The sequence below is a fragment of the Asparagus officinalis genome, chromosome 7, assembly GCF_001876935.1.
Source record: "Asparagus officinalis chromosome 7, Aspof.V1, whole genome shotgun sequence".
Lineage (NCBI taxonomy): Eukaryota > Viridiplantae > Streptophyta > Magnoliopsida > Asparagales > Asparagaceae > Asparagus > Asparagus officinalis.
Window position 1 is genome coordinate 37,720,788 of NC_033800.1, and position 15,244 is coordinate 37,736,031.

Here is a 15,244-nt window from a genome sequence, read left to right on the forward strand (position 1 = left end):
CCCTTGCTCTCATCCTTCATATCTAACTAAGAGAGAATATTTTAAGAAAGTTTAACAATGGTTTAAAGTTTGTTTAAGTTTGTTTAAAGGTGTTTAAGCATTGTTTAAGAGTTTCGTTTGTGAAGATAATTTCACAAGGGCTTGAGGAGATAATCTTTGGTGTTTGAGCTTCAAATCATCTCTCTCTCTCACTCTTATCATTTATTGGAGAAGTTTTTTAAACTCAATCTAGCTTTACATTTTATTGTTTGATTATCATTTTATTAAGCTAGTGTTTATATTGAGTTTATTTAATTTTATTTATCTCTTTGTACACACACAACCACTTGAGATTATTGTATTTACATTCATAGTATAATATGGGTTATGGGTTTGTGACCTAGAGAGTAAGCTTACATTGAGTTCTCTCCTTGTATTAGAGAACAAACACTTTGTTATTGTGTCTAATTGTGTAGATCACTTTGTAATATACTTGTACACCGAGAGGAGTGTGTGGTGAGGACGGAGTCGATACCGAGAGGAGTGGCGTCGGTGGCCTAGTGAGAGATGATAATTCCGAGCACTTGAGCGAGTCGATACGTGAGGACCAACACTTGGTGTTGTATCTTGTGTATGTACATTGTGAGGATTTGTGAGAGTTGTCGCTTGACTTGATAACCGAGTGTGTAGAGTTTTCGGTTAGCTAGATAACCGAGTGTGTAGAGAAATTCCAGCTTTCAAACTGAGTTGTGTAGTGGATTCTCCCCGGGAGTGGGGAGCGGAGACGTAGGAAGGAAGGTCCAAACTCTGTGATCATTTCCTTGTGTTTGAGTTTGGGATTGACGCATTTATTCTTGCATATTGTTATATCGCCATTGTTACATGTTAATTTTGTTTACCCTTGTTTATATTATATATCCTTGCACATATCTTGTAGTATATCATACTTGCTAGGATATATTTGTTAGTAAGTTTTAATTGGCATTTAAATCGGATTAGATTAGAAAAAACCCTATTCACCCCCCTGTAGGGTTCTTTCATAGTGGCATTAGGGTCTAACATTTCTTAGAATGGTTTTTCGTTTTGGAAAATAGGTTCACATAGCTTTTATTTGACATTGGTTTTGTTCAATTTGTAGTTTATGTACTATCTCAACTTTTTAGTTAAAAGTTATACATGTGCAGTAGTTTTCTGCAATCTATGATGAAAATAAAAACTAAACCTCTTTATAATTCAATTAGACAACAAATTAGGGTTAACACATGAGTTAAACATAATTATTAAGTTTAAAAAAATAAAAATTTAATCAGCCCTAATGATCATGATCATGTTACGATCATAAACAATTAGGAAAAAACTAATGATCTAGCATTGAGTTAAGATTTATCATCAAAATGTCATCTTTTCATATTAGGTTAAGCCCTAAGCATGAAAACATTGATTAAACACTTTTATAATCATTAAACACTATGGGGATGTGTTTGGATGTAGATGATATTGCCTTATCACGCGTGTAAGCCTCTGAAACTGATGTGAAACGACTCATCGTCGCCAAACGTCGGAGATCTCGCCTTTTCCTTGCTTCTCGCCTCACAAGACGCTCCCAAAATCTCAACTTTAGGGCTAGGGTTTAAGAGAGAGGAAGAGGGGCTGTTAGGGTTTGAAACCCTAATGAAAACATGACACTTTTTGTGAAAACACATGTATATATATATATACAATCCAAAATAAACCCGTTTGACCTAAACCAGGAAATCTAGTCTGATTACGAAAATAATTTTCGGTATTTTGACTGTAACTTTCTCATCCGACCTCAGAATGAGGTGATTTAAGATTTGTTGGAAAGCTGTTAAAGAGACCTATAATTTTAAGCTTTGTGTTTTTCCATATTCAAACTGTATTGGTGTGTAAAATATATAAACTCTTAACTGGTCATTTTTCCAGATTTCTTTTCATGCATATTTTGTGCATTTGCACTCATATATTCACAAATATATATTGAATTGATCTCAAATCAATTCCTGTCATACTTAAACATCAAAATATATTATATTTTCACCAAATAACCTATTTATTATTATTTTTCATATAATTTCAAATTTTTGGGGTTTTACATTCTTCCCTCCTTAAAAAGAATTTTATCCCCGAAATTCTGCAATTGTATCCTAGAAATTAATAATATCAGAAAAGCACGTTAAGGGGATAATCTAGATAAGAAAACCCTCATATACATATCTCGCACTATTAATCTCAAGATATGAAACATAAAAATATTTACACTTAACAATTAAGATTTTGATACTTAGCATTATCATATGCAACGGAATACCCTGTAGGTATCCTAATTAGTGTACACGACTCATTAGTCTCGGTGCTATCTCAATGTGTAACATGAATGCGGAACGACCCACCATATAGGTATCCTAGATGTACGACTCATAAGCCTCATCGCGCTCTCGTGCGGACGGACCGCTAGATAAAGCATCCAAACCTGACTCAATGGCCTGTACAAATAGAATATCGACACACTACCCCCGTGGTACTGAACTAAGCTCGTCAACGATATCGATAAGGTGTGTGTATAATATGTACTAAACTCTTTCTCAAAGTAATCAAATCAAAACCCATCATAATTCCTTTCAGCATACTCATGTGTGTGCTACTACACTATGCGTGAATTTACGTATAAAGAAGTGCCGTTCGAAACTCGCAAACATATCTCAAACAGATGCAAAACAAAAATTCAGGCAACAGCCTTACTAGTCGACTACTAGGCTTAGTAGTCGACTACACTAAGTCCATCCAGACTCTGTAATAACATATATCAGTATCAGTAGTCGACTATTAAGAACATCAGTTGACTACTCTGCAAACACACAGTTTCTGTTATACTCAACTGGGCAGTAGTCGACTATTAAGAACATCAGTTGACTACTCTGCAAACACACAGTTTCTGTTATACTCAACTGGGCATGAGTAGCCGACTACTAAGCTTAGTAGTTGACTACTCTACCAAGACACATAATTTTTCGTGCACAAACAGTGCTTATGTCAATTGTACATATCATGATGTTAAAATAAGATTTTATACTTGGCATATGTAACAAAAATTATCTAAACCGTCAAATTAAATTATTATATCTTCCAAATTAGGGTTTAACATCCTAATTAAATAATTTCTTTAATTATCTCACATGTAAACAAAGTGATTGTCAATACATGATAAAAACTACTCATAAACAGAGGTAAAATTCATTTAAATATATTTATCTTACTTAGTTATCACAAACCTAGGATTTAAACATGATTAATTAACATGAAAACTCAAAGAAACCTTCACGTAATATATTAATTATTTCAAATCAGCATATCTGTAGTTTTCTACAGAATATATCATTAGTAAATTGAGTATATCTTTCTCTATAAAAAAATTTCGTAGAATAGTTTTGTGTTTTGAAAACTAGATCCATATATCTATCAATTGGCACTGGTTTGGTTTAGTTTGGAGTTTATATGATATCTCAAATTTTCAGTTAAAGGTTACACAGGTGCAGCAGTTTTCTGTAGAATATGTCATTAATAAATTGAGTATATCTTTCTCTATAAAAACTCTTTCTTAGAATGGTTTTTAGTTTTGGAAAATAGGTTCACATAGCTTTCATTTGATACTAGTTTTGTTCAGTTTGGAGTTTATATGATATCTCAAATTTCTAGTTAAAAGTTATACATGTGCAGCAGTTTTCTGCAATCTATGATGAAAACAAAAACTAAACCTCTTTATAATTCAATTAAATAACAAATTAGGGTTAACACACAGTTAAACATAATTATCAAGTTTTAAAAAATAAAAATTTAATCACTCCTAATGATCATGATCATGTTACTATCATAAACAATTAGGAAAAACTAATGATCTAGCATTGGATTAAGATTTATCATCAAAAATCTCATCTTTTCATATTAGGTTAAGCCTTAAGCATGAAAACATTGATTAAACACTTTTATAATCATTAGACATTATAGGAATGAGTTTGGATGTAGATGATCTTGCCTTATCACGTGTACAAGCCTCTGAAACTGATGTGAAACAACTCCTCGTCACCAAACGTCATAGATCTCGCATTTTCCTCGCTTCTCGCCTCACAAGACGCTCCAAAAATCTTAACTTTAAGGCTAGGGTTTGAGAGAGAGAGGAAGAGGGGCTGCTATGGTTTCAAACTCTGATGAAAAGATGATAATTTTTGTGAAAACATATATATATATATATATATATATATATATGCAAACCCGAAATAAACCCGTTTAAGCCGAACCAAGAAACCTAGTCTGACTAGGAAAATAACATTCGGCATTTTGGCTATAACTTTCTCATCCGACCTGGTAATGAGGTGATTTAAGATTTGTTGGAAATCTATTGAAGAGACCTACAACTTTGATCTTTTGAGTGTTTGCATATTCAAACTGCATCGGTGTGTAAAAAAATATAGCCTCTTAACTGATTATTTTTCCAGATTTCTCTTCGTTCATGTTTTGTGCATTTGCACTCATATATTCACAAATATACATTAAATTGATCTCAAATTAATTCTTATCATACGCAAATATCAAAATATGTTATATTTGTTGGACCCTAGAGGGGGGTGATTAGGGTCTTAAGGCTATAATTGTGCAATAAAAAATAAGACAAACAACACACAATAGAGAGAACAACCAAAATAAATGAGATAGAGTTAGAAATCGTTATCCAAGTGACGAGCGATGTGTTAACGAGGTTCGACCCGTTGACCTACGTCCCCGCTCCCTACTCTCGAGGAGAATCCACTACACAACCCGGTTTGGAAGCAGGAACTTCTTCTACACAACGATCTCCACAAGATCGTACAACTACACAGTTGATCACCACAAGATCTCACTCCCACACAGTTGATCTCTACAAGATCAAGCTCTCAACAGTAGTAATGGTATAAAAACTCTCTCTTTATAATATCCCTATGGCAAGAAGAAAGAATATACTAAAGCTGGGAATGTGAACTTAAAAAACACATAAACCAGGTTTGAAAATTTTAGCTCTCAGTAAAAACAGATCTTTGGTTTTTCAAGGTGCTTGGGACAGGTTGAAGAAGAGGGGTATGAAGGGTTTAAATAGGAGAAAACACTACAGCCAAAACCCATACCCAAATCCCCTAAAACCCGTAAAAATCGTCGTCTAAAATCTGTACGTAAAAGGTCGTTGGAGTAAACGGCGGTCGACCGTGAAAATCTCGCGGTCGACCGCGAGCCACTTTCGGGGGGGGGGGGGGGGGGGAGCCACTTTCGAGGCTCAGAAAATTTCCAGAGACTTTTGCGGTCGACCGTGGCAGTCGATCGTGAGAATTTTTGAGCTGACGGTCGATTGTGGTGGTCGACCGTAAAAGTGTATGTTGCCCACTCAGAAAAAAACACAGGTGTGATTGACCATGGCGGTCGACCGCGAACTGACACAACAGATACAGTTTAGAAAACTGTTTTGACTCATTTTAGAAAATCTGTAAAAATATTCAAATGACTTCTAAAAATTTGTGTAACTTTGTAAATTGTTTTTAACACTAAAAACAAACTGTTTGGAAAAAGAATTTTACGAAAAGGTCCTCATACTTATGAAAAATGATATTTTGTTAAAACGCTCAAAAATATAAGTATGTAAACGTGTGTGTGATATCCCAATAGCTTCAAGTAAAATCTACAACCACTTGCCTACATTCTAGCACTAGAGAGAAATGAAAAACTAGCTAATATCCTCACATAGAATTACAATTCTTTTAGTCTTGATATAGCTTTGAGTTGATGAAGCTTTGACTTGAATGTGTTGTTCTTGATTAACATTTGCTTCATCACTATGCCTCCTCCTCCTTTGGATATCATCGTTGTAGCTCATATTCCATCCAATCCTCCATAAGTGGTACTAACAAGCTTGATATATATATATTAACTATAATATCACTCAACAAGCAATTAGTACCTATAATGGTGGTTGTAAAATATCATCAAAACATAAGGGCTAATAATATTTTCACCATATAACATATTTATTATTTTTTTCACATAATTTCAAATTTTTAGGGTTTTACAGAGCTTCCTCCTCATGTGCTGATCCAAATGAGGCAGGGACCAGAAGAGAGCCTCCAGGCCTACTTCAAGAGATTCCAAGCTAAGAGGTTGGAAGTCGACGACCCATGGAGTGCGGTCTCCATGTCAGCACTCGTAGTCGGCCTGCAGAGAAATGCATTGGCAGACTCTTTGGTAAGAAGCCAGTCGCCAATTATGAGCAATTGATGGCCAGAGCCCATGGATACATGGACATGGAAGATGACCGAGCCTGCAAGGTGGCAGCCAGGGGCGCAGAGTCCTCTTCAGCCATGCCTTAGGCACTCTGGAGCAAGCCCTTAGTTCCTTATCAAGAATAAACCTAATGCACAACCCCTTGGCCGACTCCCACAGTCGTCTCTCGGTCATAGGGGAAGGGAAGCCCTAGTCAACTCTCCTCATAGTTCTAGGCATTCGACTCCTCAGTCGGATTCCAAACCCTTGGCTCTTTATAAGGGTAAGACCAAGGCACAACATGTGGTCGGATCCTCTAATTCTTATCAACCATCATGATGAAGCCCTAGGCACTAAAATAAGTCCTAGGTGACCCAACCTCTAGGCTGGAGTGTCAAAAGCCATTAGCTCTTTATCAGGGTAAGCCCAAGGCACAACATATGGTCGATTCCTCCGGCTCTCATCGATCATTATGGTCAGTACCTTGGTTTCTTCTTAGGGTAAGCTCAAGGCACAACTTTATGGTCGACTCCCACAGCCACCTCTCGGCCATACGAGGATTATGAAGACACAGGAGACCTAGCCTGAGAATCATCATTCTACCATTAAGACCTTGGTATCATCATGAGTAAACCCAAGGCATGGATTTCAATTGACCGATTATCTTCGGCAAAAAGACTTAAAGAACTTTAACTTGTCAGTATTCGTCGACACAAGACCCGGGCATCTTGCCCACAATAGGCGCAATATGAGCCAGTTGTCAAGCCGACTCACAACATTTGGGTCGACACAACACGGCCAACTCAAGAATTACCACTTGGTTCGTTCAATCAGAGCAATGCTACAAAGCAATCAGCAGCCCTAACTTCAGTCCAGAGCTTTATTCATTTTACTTGGAGTCGGCTAAAGCCGACTCCAGGCGAAAGGGACCAACTATTATAGGGTACAACTGTTTCCAAATATATGATCCGATGAGTCGTCATCTCCATCCATCCAGACAAGCCAACACCCTAGTGTCGACACAAGAAAATGTGCTAATCGGCACGAGACATCCTGACCTCCCAGACGAGTCGACATCTTGACCGACGGGAGAGATAGCCAGAGATCAGCTAGCAGTCCGACTCAGCCGACCAGACGAGTTGATATTCATCAATGTCGACACGAAAGGTGGTACCAGTCAGCTCTCTCATAGCAGGCAACTCATCAAGAGCCTAGTCGACCCAGTCGAGTCGATACTCCTCCATGTCGGCTCGAAATGCGGGACGAGATGTCACCCGACTCCATTCAGCCAGCAATCCTTGAGTCGTCACTCCTCTCAACGAGTCGACTCTCCTCGCGAGTCCCGTCATGAGGGACATTACTTCTCAGTGAAGTTAGAAGATAACTTCGCCAGAGCTTATCCATCCTGACAACAAGTCATATCATGTCTACTCAAAGACCACACGTCATCACGCTGCTTATTAGCTCACGTCCAATCGATCGCTCCTCAAATCGAGGCCGAAGTGATCTTCCTCCTATCACTAGCCGACACATGTAGAGCAAAGGATGACTCACCTTCTATTTCACACTTTGTTACCACCATTTGCATGGCCGAAATTGATACGAGTTGCCGTACGAGCACCTTTGATTGTGGAATTATCAAAGGTGAGTTGAGAAGAGGATAACAGAAACACAAGCACAATTCAGTATATGGCGAAGGAAAATACCTTCTCTAGATTATGAGTATGAAAAGATTACAATCCCTCTCTCACAATCTCACTAGAATCGAGAACAAACTCTCAATTCTCACTAAACCCTAATACAAAGATTAGAATCTCTCTCTGAATCTATCTGATTCTCTCTGATTCTATCTGATTCTCCCTGATTGTTTAGAAACCCTAAAATAATCTTTTATATAGGTGTACAAATGTGGATGGTAATTTGGTAAATAACCAGACCCAAAATCAACAGGAATTCGTGTGAACAGAAACCCAAACGAACCAGAAAACCATCGATGAGTCGACTCATGATTGAGATGAGTCGACTCGTCCGAAACTGGACAAAACTCAAAAACCAGTGATGAGTCGACTCATGACAGTCATGAGTCGGCTCAACTTGATGAGTCGACTCATGACTGTTATGAGTCGACTCACAGGCTGAAAACTGGATACTTCGATTCTTCTGCTCGTCGTCTCGTTCCACGCTTCCTCCTGCGTTCCCTTATACTGTTTGACACCTCTATTCTTATGTTATCATGAGAATCATCTATCCTCAAGCTCCCATGAGGATCGCTAAATTCCGAAGAGAAGATACACCCATATCATAGGTCCCCTCTTTAAGAATTTGAAGTCCCGTTCAAGTTAGAACTTTAGCTGAGGAAACTCTCGAGATCCTCCATCTTTTCTGCACCACCTGGCCTTGCTAGGAATCCAGTCTCAACGTCCGATCGGAAACAACTCATTCGTCTCACGTCTCGTCATAGTCACCATTCGTTCTAAGTTGCAACCCTTTGTCGATGGCTTTTCTAGAAGTCTAATGCACAACGAGATAAACTTCTTGCTTGCATTCACTAGTCTCTTCGCTCGCGTTACCGTCCCCAAGCTTGTCTTCTTCGGAAGAGATGCCGAACGAAATATGAACTTTACACCATCCTTAGTGAAGGTGTACTTCTGAGCCCGCCTCTCGTAGATCGCATATCTATCTCATAAGTACGGATTGCCTAATATAATCTGACAAACATCCAATGAAACAACATTACACGTGACCTCGTCAATATACAACTCGTAGAGCGCAAATCTGACAGTGCATTGATCAACTACACTCAGTCTCTCCTCCTTCTGAATCCATCCTAATGGATAGGGTTTCAGATGCTTGGCCATCTTCAGACCCAGCTTCTGAACCAATGCCTCGGATATCAAATTCTTCTCGCTGCCCGAATCAACAATGGCATCAACCAAACTGGTCTTCACTTGCAACTTAAGAACAAAGAGTTGCTCTCTTGGGTCATCGTCCTCTTTCGTGGTCTGCTTCCCTGTCATAAGATTGAGACTGTTGTTGGGCTCTGTTATCCCCGGGACTTCTTTCGAACCTTGAGCTATCATGTATGCCTTTTTCTCCTCCTTCTTCTTTAACCCTCTTGGCTTGAGATGAGGATACTTCTCTCAGCACCGATCAGCTGTGTGCCCTGTCTTCTCGCAGTGACTACAAATCAGCCCTGCTTTCCCTGGATCACCCTTCTTCTTCTCCTCCTTAGATTGAGAACCACTAGACCCGCCTCCCGTCTGTTTGGAGTCTCCCTTAGCCTCGTTGCCCTTCTTTTGCCTGCCCTCAATGGCAATGGCCTTCACGCTCGCCTCTGTAATAGTCTCGACCGTGAATAACTTCATCTCCTTTCAGATGTAATCACTCAATCCCGCCATATACTTCATAAACACGGAATATTCCTCTGTCGTAATGTTGAGGACCATCGCCTGCTGCTGGAACTCCGTAGTGTATTCTTGAACGGTTTGATTGACCTTTTGGCGCAAGCCATATCACTTGTACCAACGCTCTTCAAGGAATCCCACCGGGTAGAACTACTTCCTCAGTAACTCCTTGAACTTGTTTCACGACACCGCCTTCTTCTCCTGCTTACAGTAAGATTTTCACCACGTCAACGCGTGCCCTGAAAGCTTCAAAGTCACGAACATAATCTTCTCTTTCGACGAATAGCCATAAAGAGTAAAATACGTCTTCATCCGCTCGATCCAGTCATCAAGCCTCTCGATGTTAACACTCTCATCATAAACAGGAATCTCCACCTTGAAGTCAATCTTCAGGTTCTGATAAGAATTCTTACCCCTTTGATGCAATGCAGTCTTAACGGTCTCCTCCTCCTCGTCGGAATCTGAATCTACTCTCTCCACATCGGACTCAATAATTTTCTTCGAAGAAGATTCACCTTGTTTGCCACCTCCATGGATAAGACTGATGAGTTGTGTGAGAGTCGAACCTATCGTCTCAATCTGCTTCTTCAATGCATCAATCCTCACTGAATTGTCTCCTTCAGCCATCTTCTTCTTTCTTAAAACCTGGATTTCTTCCAATGAAATAAGGATCTCACCAAGCTTCTTATATTGGGATCGATTAAGGACCATACACAGGATGCCCCTTCACCATATCTGATACTCTGATACCAACTTGATACGAGTTGCCGTGCGAGCACCTTTGATCGCGGAATTATCAAAGGTGGGTTGAGAAGAGGATGACAGAAACACAAGCACAATTCAGTATATGGCGAAGAAAAATATCTTCTCTAGATTATGAGTATCAAAAGATTACAATCCCTCTCTCACAATCTTACTAGAATCGAGAACAAACTCTCAATTCTCACTAAACCCTAATACAAAGATTAGAATCTCTCTCTGAATTTATCTGATTCTCTCTGATTCTATCTTATTCTCCCTGATTGTTTAGAAACCCTAAAACAATCTTTTATATAGGTGTACAAACATGGATGGCAATTTGGTAAATAACCAGACCCAAAATCAACAGGAATTCGTGTGAACAGAAACCCAAACGAACCAGGAAACCATCGATGAGTCGGCTCATGACTGAGATGAGTCGACTCGTCCAAAATTGGACAAAACTAAAAAACTAGCGATGAGTTGACTAATGACAGTCATGAGTCGACTCAACCCGATGAGTCGACTCATGACTGTTATGAGTCGACTCACAGGTTGAAAACTGGATACTTTGATTCTTCTGCTCGTCGTCTCGTTCCACGCTTCCTCTTGTGTTCCCTTGTATTGTATGACACCTCTATTCTCATGTTATCATGAGAATCATCTATCCTCAAGCTCACATAAGGATCGCTAAGTTTTGAAGAGAAGATACACCCGTATCAGAAATAACCAATTTGCCATTGACATCTTCTTTATATACAGATGCTATTCGTCATAGCCAAATATTTGCAATCTAAACTCTCCTGACCTCCCAGATGAGTCGCCATAGCCAAATATTCGCAATCCAAATATATGATCTGATGAGTCGTCATCTCCATCCATCTAGACAAGCCGACACCCCAGTGTCGACACGAGAAGCGGTGCTAATCGGCACGAGACATCCTGACCTCCCAAACGAGTCGACATCTCGACCGACGGAAGAGATAGCCAGAGATCAGTTAGCAGTCCGACTCAGCCAACCAGACGAGTCGACATTCATCAATGTTGACACGAAAGGTGGTACTAGTCGGCCCTCTCGTAGCAGGCAACTTGTCAAGAGCCTAGTCGACCCAGTCGAGTCGATACTCCTCCATGTCGAATCAAAAGGCGGGACGAGATGTCACCTGACTCCATTCAGCCAACAACCCTTGAGTCGTCACTCCTCTCAACGAGTCCAATCTCCTCGCGAGTCCCGTCATGAGGGACATTGCTTCTCAGCGAAGCTAGAAGATAACTTCGCCAGAGCTTATCCATCCTGACAACAAGTCATATCATGTCTACTCAAAGACCACGCGTCATCATGCTGCTTATTAGATCACGTCCCATCGATCACTCCTCAAATCGAGGCCGAAGTGATTTTCCTCCTGTCGCCAGCCGAGACATGTAGATCAAAGGATGACTCACCTTCCAGCTCACACTTTGTCATCGCCATTTGCATGGCTGAAATGACCAATCTGTCATTGACATCCTCTTTATATACAGATGCTATTCGCCATAGCCAAAGGTTCGCAATCTAAACTATCTTTCTGACCTAAATCTTAGAGATCATCATCTCTAATGCACATAGCATAAGAACACATAGTTCTATTACTCCACTCAAGCTCAAGTTCATCAACTAACTTGATTGTCGGAGGTACCACAGAGGAATCACCACCCCGCCCTCTCACGACCTTCTTCCGTGCAGATTGTTCACTCTAACTTAGTGGCCAAGACATAAAGTCGGGGAAGGAAGCGGCCCCCTCCATCATCTTTCATCACTCTGCAACCATTCTATTCTAGATTATTCTGTGTGATTTGAACATCAACATTTTCTATTAATTTTTCTTTCATGATGGCCCTTATCGTGCATATCACAAATGTATGAATATACCTATCAAACTATAACTTTTTAGATGGAAAAGGCATGTGTCATAATATATTGATGATTGATAATAGACAAGAGTGGTTTTATGAAACTCAGAGTAAACAAAGATGGTAACGTGAAATAACACCTAAATTAGCAGTGGTTCCTTGGAAAAGAATTTTTTTTCTTTTACACAAGCCCTAATTTGGGGTGGAAATAAGCTGGATGTTGATCTGATTCTATGATGTTGATTTTTTTATTTTAAAAAATTTTTAGATCTACTAAAATATTTTTAAAGATTGAAGTCCAAAAAAAGTTAGATGAGATATCTAATTACCGATTTTCATCCAAAAGAAATTAGAAAGCTTGAGTTTTTGCTTGAGATTATCCAAGGCATGGTTTGGTAGGAGACGAAGAGGTAAGGGGAGGAATAAAACTCATGTTTTGTATAAAGTTTTTGGAGGGAGAGGTGAGGATGGGGAGAGAAAACACAAAATGAACTATAAATCTAGAGAGGGAAAAATCCTTCCAAATTGTGAAGATACAGGGAGATAGAAAACAATAAAGTAGAAAAAGATTCATCACCCCGTCAGTCTCCCTTCAACAAAATGTGAAGACCAAAAGAGATGTTCATCTCTCTACCTCATTGCACCTCTCGTCTTTTCTTCTCAAATCCCCTGCCAAACCAAGTTGTATTATTCATGTCCATTTACTTAATTATGTATACATTGTAGATTTTTATTATTTTAGCTAACTATTACTTCTCTCTTTAATGAAAAGGAGGAGCGTAGTTTTGTTCGTTTACACCTTCTCCTGTTCAGGGGAATTTTAACCTAAAGTCAAGAAATATAAAACTAAATCAGCAAATAGTCAGAATTGGAATGTAATTGTAAATTTGACAGATGTGAAGGGTACGATAAAGGGGAAAAAAACTGATAATATACTTCGTGCTTTAATTTCCTGGTAATTAACTATCTACGAGTCAAAGCTTATTCATAAATTGTTCTTAATAATTCGGTCGGTTACAGATGAAAGCATCCATCTTTTATTGGATGAACATATTTGCATTTAAATTATATACGTCTAGGATGCCTTCCAGTGGATCATATCATCGTTCGAACATCCACAGCTACCAAGTACCAAAGCCAAATTGTGAACACCAGTTACTAATTTATCTCAACTATGCCAAAAAAAACGCTGAATAACAAAGCAGAATCAAATGCTGCAGACTACATAAGAGCATTCTTTCTGACTTTGAACATTGCTCTCTTCTAAATGAAGGAGCAAGTAAACCAACTAGTTAAACTCAAATCTCAATTGCCATATAGAACATATAAAGTTCATAAGCAAGCAAAAACAAAATCCCCTCTGAAACATCGACGAACAGCAAGGTTATAGAGCCTCACAAAATCAAAGGTAAAAACAAACAGTACTTCAATTCAAACTATCAAGACTACAATATTTTTAAGCATCTTTAAGTATCAAGACAAAGTTTCAGTATTATGTAGATTTGCTTGCAAATTATTAAGAACTAAAGGTTCAAATATCCACTTAAGTGCACAAATAAAATGTGAGTGATGCATAATTCTCCTTCTGATACTTATCATTTCCTTCGTTGGGAGAGGGAAAAGGAGATGTAAGCAGCAGACTTCTCATACTTCAAATTCGCTTGTTCTTAACATTGGATCCAATGGTCAGACACAAAGCTACTAGCATTTAATTTTGGCTTTTGCTTTCCCCTTTCTCTCTCTGGCGTTTATTGTAGAGTCTCTCAAGTACGCGCTTTGCCTCACATGAGGGGAAGTTGCTTAGATCATAGTAGTGTGGAGCTATGTCGATCAACCTGCATCAGGGGGGAAAAAGGACAAAACATTTAGCCTATTTTAGATGCAAGAGTGCATTCTATTTCACTTATGGAATGTCTGAAGAGATGAATGCAGCTCCTGCAGAAAGTAATCTGCGCCCTGCCCTTCTTTCTTGCATCGCAATACAGAAGCTTGAACTGTATTTACTGCATATTACATGTAGATTAAATTTCATATATGCTAGCTGGCCTACTCTGCTACTAGGTTCCATGACAAGTACCTATCTTGTGCATGATTTATTTGATCTGTGAATTTGGCACCAAGATTGTGGCTGGCATTATGTCGACAATTGGCCTTAAAACTTCATTAAATCATTCGAGGAGACTTGTCACTCTGTAATAGTCCTCTACAGAAATTAAAAAAAAAGATATTGCAAATGTAAAAACTCAAGCAAACAGCATCATGACAGAAAGTTGAAACTTACCAATAAAACATAATATTAAGTGATGCAGGACAAATCCAAAGGTTTTATCTGATGCAGAGACCAGTAAATAAAGTTGTTAAGGATTCAAATTTAGATTTGAATTCATCTATTTCGATTTTAGACAGAATTTATCTTTTGAATTTCAAATGGTGTTAGTAAATAGGTTTACACCTCTATAGGAAGTGTTGTGATTTCCATTGTTTTTGATGGAGGAGATTTGATTCTGCATCATGTTTTGGGCTCAGGCTCTAAATCTGGCTTGGGCTATAGGTGTGATTTTTTATCTGGTTCGGTTGAGGCTTTGGTTCAGGTTCGCAGTTCGCTGAACAAATTCTCCGACGAACTTTCTAATGAATTCCTATCAGACTTTCAGACTTTGGTCGGAAACTTCTCACAAATCCTCATCTCCATGCAATATCGCATTGTTTTACCATGTGAAGAAGCAACTCGGAAAGTTCAGAGGAATGATATTTAAATTAATTATATGTAGACCTAGAATGTAAGATTAGATCTTTCATTTTCTAAATGATGAAGAACGACTTGATGATCCAAAGAAAGGACTTAACAGGGTTTTTTGGCTATTTTATTTTTTTCAATGGATTGTGATTTCACCTATCACCTCGCGAGAGCTGAGGGCTGTTTTGACTATAAGAAA

At 38.8% G+C, this 15,244-nt stretch overlaps 1 protein-coding gene across 3 annotated transcripts in view; it reads right to left on the bottom strand.

The window, feature by feature from the left end:
- The window catches only part of LOC109851047 (probable pre-mRNA-splicing factor ATP-dependent RNA helicase DEAH3), a 13,704-nt gene continuing 12,175 nt past the window's right edge, over positions 13,716 to 15,244 (bottom strand). Inside the window, exons 7-8 of one of the 3 annotated variants that reach the window (XR_002249652.1) lie at positions 14,386 to 14,511; positions 14,172 to 14,311 (exon numbers count right to left, since the gene is read on the bottom strand). Coding sequence is in view for 2 of the 3 variants with exons in the window: in XM_020421162.1 (XP_020276751.1) it covers positions 14,017 to 14,143 (127 nt within the window). In the remaining variant the exon portion in view is untranslated. Of the gene's footprint in view, positions 14,144 to 14,170; positions 14,512 to 15,244 lie in introns of those variants that run through there. The other 2 variants (XM_020421162.1, XM_020421163.1) reach the window with 2 other exon arrangements.